This window comes from Aricia agestis, chromosome 6 (genome assembly GCF_905147365.1).
Source record: "Aricia agestis chromosome 6, ilAriAges1.1, whole genome shotgun sequence".
In the NCBI taxonomy this organism is placed as follows: domain Eukaryota; kingdom Metazoa; phylum Arthropoda; class Insecta; order Lepidoptera; family Lycaenidae; genus Aricia; species Aricia agestis.
The window spans coordinates 15,251,310-15,264,163 of NC_056411.1; the positions used below are offsets into that span (position 1 = coordinate 15,251,310).

Genomic DNA, 12,854 nt, shown 5'->3' on the forward strand with positions numbered 1-12,854 from the left:
AACCAGACAGGATATAAGCATAATAAGCAAATTTTGCCCGCGGCTTCGCTCACGTTAAGAAGTATTATTATACAAACTTTCATCCCCTATTTTAACCCCTTGGGGTTGGAATTTATCAAAATCCTTTCTTAGCGGATGCCTACGTCATAACATCTACCTGCATGCCAAATTTCAGCCCGATCGGTCCAGTGGTTTGGGCTGTGCGTTGATAGATCACCATGTCAGTCAGTTCAACCTTTGAGTTTTATATATATAGATAAGTACCTATAAGTTTAGCAAACAAAATTGCTGTCAATATTAGGTATATTCTGTTTTCTATCCCATGAGTCATGACCATTAACAATTAGACCATTCTGTTAATATTTAGACCCTTATCAAATTATCAAATAGTTATTTCGGTGGGTCATTCTTACTGTATGACAACTATTTGTTGTATGTAATAAATGTATTTATTGACATAACAAACTATTAGTGTATGTTATGTCAATAAATACATAGGAAATAGGAATACTTAAAACTCGCAACACCCAACCTTATACAAAATAACTATAAGATCTAACCCAAGTTAAAATTTATTGCTATTCGAGTTTATTTGACCACAATTAAGTCGATTAGATGTGAACTTATGTCATTTCAATATATTGAATTACTATTAGACTTACATAACTTAATAATATGTTAATATGACGAGAAGACAATAATTTAATAAACTAACACAGCAAAATTCAAAGTCTTCATACATTACACTTACTTTATAAACAGATAAAAACATTATAACATGAGAAAACATGTTTATCTGCACCCGCCAATTCTACAGTGTAATGAGCAAAGACTTTTATAAAACCAAGATAGTGCTTATTGCTACAAAAATGATGTGAAAGTTACTTAAATACAACTACACCCTACTATAGAGTCCACAGGCACAATAAAATTACTTTATAACTAGTTAGTTACTTGTATGTTTAATTATATGAGATAAATCATAAAAATAAATCAGGATTCAATGTTTTGTATGATTTTTATGCTTTTTGTGGTCTTTGTTTATCTTTTTCTTGGTGTAGTTTATCAATTAGGAGTTTTCTGCGTTGGCCGTTGCGCGATCCTTGCTAGTTGGAAGTTATTCAACCAAAAATATTGTTGCAGAAATACTAAATAAAAGTAATTCTTCAAAAACACCAAATATTATGTAAACTTGAGTTCAAATACTCTGATAGAAAAGAAATCTAAAAATGATACATTATTATTAAGGCATAGTGTAAAATATGTCGATTTTTAGTTATCATTAAACTAAATCGATATTTAATGTTTATTATTAATTTATTAATTGTGCCACTATACAATGAACGAATGTCCCAAAACCCTTAAAGATTTAAATTATAATGATATATGAATTGTATATTATCATGTATTCTTTAGAAAATTTGCCATATTCTTAGGAACTTTGTTGTTGTATGTCTCTAATAAAAAAATTCAATGTCTAAAAAGCAATATCAACCAATGCTTCACAAATGACTGATGAAATGATGATTCATAGATTAACAATAGTACTAAATTGTTTTAACAACATTTACGAGAGGTCAACAGTATACTTACATACCATAAGAAATTGTAAAGTATGTATTCATATTTCCCTCCTTCCCCTACTTTATGTGAATGTGTTATAACAATATTATTCATGTTATGAAGTCAGTGCAACTATTTTGTAAAAACATGTTCAAAATCTACAATTCGAGTTAGCCTTACAATCCCAAAGATTTTGAATCCATATTCCATACCACATGTCTACTGGCACTTAGAATGCTATAATAATAACAGTCTATGAATACTTATTAACTCGTGCCCAAATCGTGAATCTCATATTAAGGCCATTGTCACTAAACTAACATATAACCTAAATCAAAACAGTCATAATCAAACTTCATAATAACTAATATTAAATTAATTTACTTGTCTAATAATAATAATTTGTAGTCCAACTGAGATTTCTGGTCTTATTCCTGAAATGAAAATGTTTTAAGTTATAAAACCATAACTCATCCGTTTTGCAGCATTAGTTATGCCTATTATTAGATAGAGTTTAATAATAGAATGTGTATGGTATACCGAATACTCAATACTATGACCAACGGAATGAGCAATGACGCATCACGCAATATGTGACAGTCAGTGACTTGCATCCATAAAGTTAATATACCTAGCGGAATAGAGCACCAATCCACGGCCGTAGCTGGGGGGGGGGGGGGGCATTGTGGGGCAATGCCCTACCTTAAAATCATAATGCCCTACCTTAAAAATACCAAAACCCAAGAAAATTAATAAATTATGAATTTTTTCTTACTTCCGCCCTACCTGTAACCAATTCTGCCCTACCTCAAATCTGACTTTAGCTACAGCCCTGCACCAATCTCGAGCTGTCAAACGAAACCGAAATTGGTTTCATCTGTGTGTAAAATATGTGTATGTATACACTTACACAAGCATGATTGAACGTGATTTCTATGAGATTAAATTATTGTCAACGTGCGGCATGTGCCGACTGGACGTCAAAAACAGAGTGCTGCTGTCATGTATCACACGTCTCTTTTTACCACGCAGTGTTACTGATAGTGACATCTCTCTTGCTCAGGGCTTTGTTTCTCTATTCCGCTAGGTATATTAACTTTATGCTTGCATCATATATTATGTAATTCGAATTTCGAAATTAAGAGCATACTATAGGGTGTTAAACTCCTTCTCATGCCAAACTTAGTATTATATTATATTCATTTGGTCTTGGGTAGCTTATAAAATGCAAAGGCAGCTGGCAGCCGAGTATCGCCTAGTACGGTGTCCAAGGCGCTAACGCTGCAGTGTAAGTGGGCACCTAAACCTACAATAATATTGAACAATATCACGTATTGCGTAATATTATTGACCGTCTAGGGTTGATATTGAATATCGCGCGCCTTCATACCCCATTCAAGTTAGACATAAATTGGAGGTTTCATAAATTCACACCAAGCTGAAAATCGGTAAAATTGTTTAGAACATGATATAAAATTAAATAAGAAAGTTCGCCATAATTCCCTTGTGTTAAAAAAAGGCCAAGTGCGAGTCGGACTCGCGCACGAAGGGTTCCGTACCGTTATAGAGCAAAAATAGACCAAAAATTATGTTTTTGTATGGGTGCCCCCCTTAATTGTTTATTTTAGTTTAATATTAATTATTTAATTTAACATATAATTAAGGTTTTTGTGAAAATATCAAGCGCCTACCTGTTGTCATTACTGATATCAAGCAAAACAGGCCAAAAATATCATGTTTGTTGTATGGGGGCCTCCCTAATGCTCGGGCCACACTAACGAGAAACGCCGTTAATTATCGCGTTAATTCTAAAACATGTTATAGCATTATCGCCTTTACTTGGCACTAATTAAAGGCTATAATGCTATAACATGTTTTTTTATGATAATTAACGGCGTTTCTCGTTAGTGTGGCCCGAGCATTGAAGATTAATTTTATTTTGTTTTAAGTATTTGTTGTTATAGCAGCAATAGATATTAGATATACACAATCTGTGAAAATTTCAGAAGTCTAGCTATAGCGGTTCTTGAGATACAGCCTGGAGACAGACAGACAGACATCGAAGTCTCAGTAATAGGGTTCCATTTTTACCCTTTGGGTACGGAACTCTAAAAATACCCAAATGGCGATAACAACTCAACTTTTGGGATCGTTATATTTCAAAAACAGAAAAAATATTGACACATTTTTTGTAGATAATATTTTTGTGACCTACAATAATTTTTTTCAGGCATTTTTATGAAAAGTTACTGGTTTGCTAAAAATCGTGAAAAACAAATTTTTTGGACCTTTGACCATGGGTAAAAAAAAATTCATACAGGGGAACTTTGGGGAATCTTCAAATAATAATTTGTAATTTAAATAAAAAATGTGCGAATTTATACAAACTTACAAGATCTTTTTGGTCTAACTTGACTGAGGTATGGGTTCAATATAATTAAAGTGTGATATTGACAATAAAATTGCTCGTCTAGGCGGCCGGTAATATTATTGACCATCATTATCAAATAAACTGTTCAATAAAAGAATTAGGCCGTCAAGTGTCGTGTCGGTCCGTTGCAGTACACATATCAACTAATAACTTACCCAGGTCATAGCGCGAGCCACGGGTGGTGCCGCAGCGACTCACGGCTGCGGTCGCCGTAGTCATACGTCAGCTCGTCGCCGGCGGCCACGTCCGTCGCCGCCAGCAGCACCAGCCGCGGCCCGTCAACCCACAGAGCCTTGGTCGACAGGTTGCCGTTGCGGGAGTGGTTCACCAGACGGCCCAGACGACCTGACTCGGCCGTTGCATCGATACTGAAGATAACAAAAAAAATTGATGTTTTACTCACAATATTGTAAATTTAATTAAAATAGTGATTTCATGTTGCTTATTTATATTTTATATATATATATATATATATATATATATATATATATATATATATATATATATATATGTTATAGGCAAACTCCGAAGCTCCGGCGCTCCTAGGTTGGACTGGTCAATCCTCAGGTCAGACTGAATGACTTAGTCAAAGCCCAAACAAATGTAAATTTTCGGCCTTTGACTAAACAATTTTCGTCAAACCTGGGAGGGACTAATTTGGTCAGACAAACGTCAAAACACAATTTTATTAAATCGGGGTTTGACGAGTCAAACTCCGATATAGGTATGAAGTGTCTTATCTTCGTATATTTGGAAGCATTTTATCATTTAAGCAGCTTTCAAGTCTTAACCGCTTAACTCTGCCAGTTCTGACACCTGATTGGTCAGCTTACGTGATTTTCACTTTTATATTTGAGATGCTTTGAGAGAATGCTGTGTGGCATTAGGCCCGCCTTTTGTACGATGTGCAATAAAGTATAAAATAAATAAATGCTTTGGAATATACGGAGGTTAGTTTGTAAGATTAGGTATAAAAAAAAATAACATTTTTAAAATAGGGATGATGACAAGGTCAAAGATTAGCGAATTTTGTTAATAAAATAAAGAAATCACGGTGAAAAATAAGTGTTCCCAAAATTTCAACTCGATAGCATTTTTATTTTTTTTGTTATGCGCCTTCAAAGTTGGATAATCAAGTCGTTTTTTTTTTTAATTAAATTTCTTAATATTTGTATACCATTCGATATCTTATGCAATTAAAAGCAAATTTGTTATGAAAACACTTTCATAAACGCAGTATTTAATATACCTATCGAACAAAGTTCTCTCCCGATGCGTACAAACTACGAAAGAGTGACGTCAGTCTTTCGTAGCACTTTGTATGGAGCGTTTTGGGCAGGTCTATTTTATGAGATGTTTGAATTGTCATATCTTGGTGAATTTTTAAGCTATCAGAGTCATTCTTTCAGCAATGTTTCTATTTTTTAAAGGTCTTTCAATTACCAATAAGAAAAAAAATAGTCATCAAGCCTATTTTGATATTTATTGTTTTAATAATTTCTTAAGTAATTAAAATGCAAAATTAATCATTTTTCTGACATGGTGAGGCATTAACTTTAATGTTAATTGTTTTAATAATTTCTTAGGTAGTTAAAGTGGCAAATTAATCATTTTTCTGACATGGACAAAGCTTCTTTATCCACGTTTTTAGTAACAACAACACCGTTTGATTCACTCATCTTCAATTTTACACAATTACACGCCCGCACGCTCAATGAACGAACATGAAATGACAAAACAATCGGTCGGAACACAGCGAGAGACATTATGAACCTGTTTAAACATGTTCAGATCAACGTTTGACCGAGTTTTGCAGTCGCTTCTAGGATTGACTAGGCCAAAACCGAAACAGAATAATTTACTTTCGACGTTTGACTAAAAAGTTAGGAGCTCCTGGGTTTGACTAAAAATACTTCAGGCAAAGGGCGAAATTGAAATGTATTTCGGGGATCGCCTGACGGCTTTGGCCAAACCTAGGATATACCAGTCCTTCCGCGAAGAGACTGTGTATCGGACTTTGACTATAACATATATATATATATATATATACTTTAGTATCTTAATTAGAAGACCTAAAAATAATGTCTAAAGTTAAATAAATTACCGAAAATATTCTTAGAAAAGTGTATTGATGTCCAATGCCCGAGTCGGAAAAATCCAACAGTTGGGACGGGACATAAGCAACGATTTACTGATACAAAAATAAACTTAAATTAAAACATTTCTGTTTATACTAACTAATCTATATATACATATAAAACTCAAAGGTGACTGACTGACATGGTGATCTATCAACGCACAGCCCAAACCACTGGACGCAGAATTTTGCATGCAGGTAGATGTTATGACGTTGGCATCCGCTAAGAGAGGATTTTGATAAATTCCAACCCCAAGGGTCGCGACAACGCGAGTGAAGCCGCGGGCAAAAGCTCGTTTATTATAAAACAAATAAAGCAATGGTTACTGATAAAATAAACGTGTTTTTTTTTACTTAATTTATAATAAATATTAGACCGGTTCAAAAAAATCGACTATTTTTTTTTTTTTCAAAACCCGCAGTGAAATATCTTCCTAGTAATGAAAAAAGAAGCCTGTGAAAACGGGAGCTCTTAATATCAATTTTGAAAGGTCGCTCATCATGAATTTCTATTTTACGTTTAAATAACATGGGAATTTTTTTTTTTTAAATTTGGAATTTTACAACTCATTTTTGAATTAACATGTCGGGATGAGCGATACATATTTTTGAAGGAAATTGAACGCTCTAAATAAATTGTCTCTTATGTTTTTTCTGTAAGTTCACTCCTTCAAAAGTTATTCGAGTTTAAAATCCAACATGTAATCAATTCAACGTTTTTTTTTAATTTTTCTTAAATATTTCATAATTATTATTGAAAAAAAAAATTTGGCTTAAAATATTGAATCATCAAGTTTAACGTCGTTGATAAAGTAGATTTTTATGATTCTGCTATTAAAAATAGTTGACTTTTTAATTTAAAAAATCCGAAATTAATTCTTTATTTGAAGTTTACAAAAAATTTGGATTGTATGTTCATAAATTTTGGAATAATGACCAACTGTGGTTTATAGGAAATGTAGTGCACTTCTTTACCGGTGAAATAGAGATGTGCTGTAATATCAACTTACTTTTTCGGTACTGTTGCTCAATTGTTGTTCCGGTTCCTAGCTGTTTGTTATAATTACGATTTTGATGTATAATAATTTAAAAATATTTCACTTTTTAATAATTGTATCATTTTATTATAAATAATGGAACAAAATGTATACTTGATTGGTGAAATGAATGAAAATTTTATTGGACGTAAACTGCCCACAAATGGAGAGGTTATGTGGTATGTATGTAGGTATTTAGAACATGATACTCTAAAATTTGATGCTTTCATTTCAATAAATAAAAAAAGATTATTCCTAAAGTGTCGTCTTTTTATTAAAATGTCATTGTTGGATTATCGGTATTCAATTGTTGTTAGTAGCATTTCATTGTTCATAGTTCTGATAGAATCAAAATCGTAAATTTTATTAACTGAAAATAATCGTGTTAAACGTAAAGCTATCAACTATACAATTAATAAGTGTACAATAATTTTTTTTGAAGATAAGTATTATTATTATATCACAATTAAGGAAAAAAACGTTGAATTGATTACATGTTGGATTTTAAACTCAAATAACTTTTGAAGGAGTGAACTTACAGAAAAAACATAAGAGACAATTTATTTAGAGCGTTCAATTTCCTTCAAAAATATGTATCGCTCATCCCGACATGTTATTTCAAAAATGAGTTGTAAAATTCCAAATTAAAAAAAAAAAAATTCCCATGTTATTTAAACGTAAAATAGAAATTCATGATGAGCGACCTTTCAAAATTGATATTAAGAGCTCCCGTTTTCACAGGCTTCTTTTTTCATTACTAGGAAGATATTTCACTGTGAGTTTTGAAAAAAAAAAATAGTCGATTTTTTTGAACCGGTCTAATAAATATAGTATAAAAATGTCAGTGACTGAATTGACGATTCCCATCCCTAGCCTGTATGCTTAGAAATGAATGTTGTCAGCACACCCTGTGCTACGGTCGGAAAAAGACGACCGCCTCTGACATCATAAATGAGTGCCGCCTTCTAGAATTTTCCACTAATGTTGTGCTTATGATGATAATATCGATAAATGTGATTGTAGTGGATACTTAAATTAAAAATAAAATTACAATAAATTACAAAGTAATGCTTTCCTATCTGTCTGTCTGCTACAACATTTAAAGATTAAATTGTATGCGTGTAAAGGGGATGGGATATCAATCTACTATTGAAAATCTATATTTGTAGTAGGTTTTTAGACTCTAACTCAATTATAAATAATTTGTGAAACTATGAAATTAATATTATTTGAAATGTAATAACAAATATCAATAACAACATTATGGATTCAACTACTAGATATCAGTTTATACTTCATATAAATTAAGAAATAAATTATCGAAATAGAAAAAGATAAGTTTTGCACATCACTACTTGTTGTAGGTATACATTTTTCGATTTATGGTGCCGGCGCTAGAGGCACGACAATTGATTTTAAGCTCGGAAACTAATTTTTCCGATTTTTATAGGAATAATCGGAAAAATTGTTATAACAATAAAACAATATTTTGAGTTGTTTTAACTTGAATAATAATACAATATGCTTACCAGTATTGTTGATCCTGAAGTCTGAAATAATACATATAACAGCCAGCATTTGGGTCTTGTGCATATTTATGTTCTCTCTCACGAGCTTCTGCAACTCCAACCAATTCCCCAGCATACTCCACAACAAACTGTCCCCGGCAGAATGGCTTTGTTGCTATGACACCACGGCCTTTGCCCTCAAAATAGGCTACCTGTAATTCACACACGTTGTGAATATAATATTAAATATTATGTTACCACAATAATTGAAGTCTACAGTGTAGTGAGGTTATATTTTAACCTCAAAATAATGACAATATTGTTAATTACAAACATAGCTTCATTTTTAAATGACTCTATGCATCAATCCCCTTAATAATAAAAATATTTAAACAGTACCTCAAGACCATCTTCTTTTTGCTCCCTCACAGCTCTCTCTAAGTCTCTCATTTTCTCTGCCATAACACATTTAGAAGTCTTTCGTACACTTCTTCTAACAGGGAAATATTCAGTCAATTTGTGGTTATTGCCATTTACATTTTTTGGTTCTGTTTTTATAGGTTTCTCTAATTTCAATGGAACGGGTACTTGCTCAGCTTTTGGACTCTTCAGTTCCTCTTTAAAATATTCAGTTAGTTTGTGACTTTCAGATTGACGAGCTGCAGCCTTAGCTGCTCTAGATTTCACTGTATTCCCATTAGTCATGTTTGTGTAGCCACCGTTGCAAGTTTTTAAAGGTTTTGATTTTGTTTCCTTTTTCTTTTTTGGTGATTTTCTAATCAGTTCCTCATTTTCCGTCTTGACTGGAACATCAGGTAATAACCTAAAAAGAACAAAACTAATTAAGCTGTAGGGGTTAGTTGTAAAACAAAATATTTTCAAAAATCTAAAGATCATACCTGCGTTTTCTGTAACCCCTGGTCGCTCTCACTGGTTTGGCTTCACAGAGCTCTATTCTGTGAGGAGTTTTCACACCCTCTTGGAGAGCCATCAAACTTGCAACTAAAAATCAATTTTATTTAATAGATAAGTTGTTTATATAAATTGTAGGTTAGATTTAACTAAAAAAGCTTGAATAACATGAATAGGTCAAGCATAAACTGAAAATTTATAGTGAAATTGACATCTAATTGGAAGGTAGGTGGAAATGTTCACAGTGCATGCATCTATGTAAACTCATAATATACTTAATTTGTAACATTAGTATAAAAATTCGTAAAAGAAGTGTACATTCATTACCAGACAAAGAAAGAGGACTAAAGACTTATATGTAAGTAAAATAAAATGTACAAACCTCGAACCATTTCAGCTTCAAAAACACTACAAATTCAGATACAAAATGTAACACCATCGATAGGTTGCTTCCCAGCCACATACAATTTAATAATAGACAAAATTTCCTATACATCTAAACAAATGTTTTGTAATAGACCTTGTCATAATATAAAACAGTATTCCTATAAAAAAATATATCTTCCAGCGTTTGTCCGTATAGATTAACTGTTGGTTAGCTATAGTGTCGTCCAACTCGATGTTATTTTATTTATTATTTTACAAATTTATTAAATTCTGTGAAACATTTTCGCTAACGCTTCGAAATAGGTAAACCGAAATGTCAAATTTGATGGTCAAATAAAAATGGATGAAACAAACGCCACTCGCCAGTATTGGCACAGATTATAATAGATTAATAGTACGAACCATAGACATAATATATACACAGAAGACGCCCCGATTTGGTCGGTCTTGGTCCAATGAGGTATTTTCTTATTTTTTAAATTTGATTGTCAAACAGTTTCCATTTTAGTAACTAGATGGCGTATGGGTAGACAACTATCATGCAACTATCGGTAATACCAGGCAATACCATCAATAATTGCTACAAAAGTGGGCAAAATAATGTAAAACTTGATACATTTCAATTTGAAAAAAACACGATGATATTCCAATGAATAGGATAATAAAGTAATTTTATCGATGTTTTAGTTAAAACTCACGGAAGCAATAGCCCTATTTATCGATATTCACACCAAATGTCACAGGAATTATAAATTTTGGTTTTGACAACATCTTACCTGCACTTTTGCACGATAACGGATATTTCATGGCCAATATTTTACCAATAATGAACATCGAAAACCCAAATAACACAATTTGGGAAAAAATAATAAAAACCTCACCAACAATAGAAAGTAGAAGAAGTTTCAAAGTAACAAAGCCGCCAAAACCACGGAATATATAACACTAAAGGAAAAGGCATAGCAAGTAAGTTTCATTGAAAAGAAATAACCAATCACTAGGAGATTTCTTTTTTAAATATAATGTCGTAAAAACAACCCGGCGCACAAGCCGACCGCCCGACCAAATTGGAACGTCTGGAAGATTTGTCCCTACCAAATCAGCAAATCTCGGTAGCAATTAGCAATGTCGCAATGGTTGGTATGTCGGCCCGATTTGGTCGGCCCAGATCAAATCGGGGCGTCTGTTCCTACTATTAGTGGCCGTGTTCGTCGGCCTAATTTTTAGCGCATTCGCTGCAAAACCTAGTTATTGCGCATGTCCAAATCATGTCATGCCATGGCAACGACAACTGGATACGACTTGACATTTAACCCAATTGCAATTTGTTGGTGGCGTTGCAATGAACAAACCAGTGGTAGAGCCATGCTTCGGCACGAATGGGCCGGCTCGACCGGAGAAATACCACGCTCTCACAGAAAACCGGCGTGAAACAGCGCTTGCGCTGTGTTTCACCGAGTGAGTGAGTTTACCGGAGGCCCAATCCCCTACCCTATTCCCTTCCCTACCTTCCCCTATTCCTTTCCCTTCCAATCCCTACCCTCCCCTGTTACCCTATTCCCTCTTAAAAAGCCGGCAACGCACCTGCATCTCTTCTGATGCTACGAGTGTCCATGGGTGACGGAAGTTACTTTCCATCGGGTGACCCGTTTGCTCGTTTGCCCTCTTATTTCATGTGCTGCCAACTCCTAGAAGTTTAAGTCGCTACTCGCTAGGCGGGCGCCAGACATGTGATCAAGTACGCAAATTCGCCAAGTATGGCACTGACATTTGCCTACTCGTGCAAAGTTATTGCTGGCATTTTCCTATTTGTGCAAAGTTTGCTCAAACTTTGAAGCCCATGTCTGGCGCCGGATCTAGACTCATAAACACAGAACACTTCTACTGGAGCTCATAAACATCAAAATTCAAAAGTCGCTAGAAACTATATTTAAAACTGAAGTCCACCCAGACGAAGTCGCTGGCAACAGCTAGTGCCTAGTCATGTATAATGCTAAGTACTCACATACGGTTTTGCTCGATAGTTTTACTCGAAATCGAGCAAAAACCACCGCGTGGACCGCAAAATTCACAGCTCGAAGGCTCGCATCGAGCCAGTTTGAAGGCTCGAATCGAGCCGGCTTGACAAATTTTTTGACACAGTCACGGACGTAAACAGTCTCTTCCTTAGTTTTTATTACTCGTAGCTAATTTCCTTCGAACTGGAGTAAGACTATCGAGCAATGCTGAATGTGTGGACGAAAGCTCGAGCCGTGGTTTTTACTCTACGTGATTGCTCGATCGAGCAAAGCCGTATGTGAGTAGTTACACTGGCCGTGTTCGTCGGCGTATTTTTGGACAAACCTTTTATTGCGCATGTCAAAAGATGTCATGGCAACACCATAACAAGTTGCTGGTCAAGTCGTAAACAACGTCTTAATTGTTTAAACATGATTAAAATAATAAAAGCTAAACATAAATACAGCCAAAATTGTCTAACAGCCGCACAAATAATTTATTTAACACTATGATCAACTATGATAGTGTTTGATTATTTTATTTTTATGAAATAAGAGGGCAAACGAGCAAACGGGTCACCCGATGGAAAGTAACTTCCGTCACCCATGGACACTCGTAGCATCAGAAGAGATGCAGGTGCGTTGCCGGCTTTTTAAGAGGGAATAGGGTAACAGGGGAGGATAGGGATGGGAAGGGAAGGGAATAGGGGAAGGTAGGGAAGGGAATAGGGTAGGGGATTGGGCCTCCGGTCAACTCACTCACTCAGTGAAACACAGCGCAAGCGCTGTTTCACGCCGGTTTTCTGTGAGAGCGTGGTATTTCTCCGGTCGAGCCGGCCCATTCGTGCCAAAGCATGGCTCTACCACTGGTTTGTTCATTGC

At 34.5% G+C, this 12,854-nt stretch overlaps 1 protein-coding gene across 1 annotated transcript; it reads right to left on the bottom strand.

The window, feature by feature from the left end:
* Positions 1-1,566: 1,566 nt before the first annotated feature.
* On the bottom strand, positions 1,567-10,296 carry LOC121728115 (histone-lysine N-methyltransferase PR-Set7). The gene is made up of 6 exons (XM_042116227.1): positions 9,971-10,296; positions 9,576-9,678; positions 9,076-9,499; positions 8,698-8,888; positions 4,150-4,362; positions 1,567-1,997 (listed from the first exon to the last, which is right to left on the bottom strand). The coding sequence occupies exons 1-5, from the start codon at positions 9,978-9,980 to the stop codon at positions 4,155-4,157; spliced, it is 936 nt and encodes a 311-aa protein (XP_041972161.1). The 5' UTR covers positions 9,981-10,296; the 3' UTR covers positions 1,567-1,997; positions 4,150-4,154.
* Positions 10,297-12,854: the final 2,558 nt, after the last annotated feature.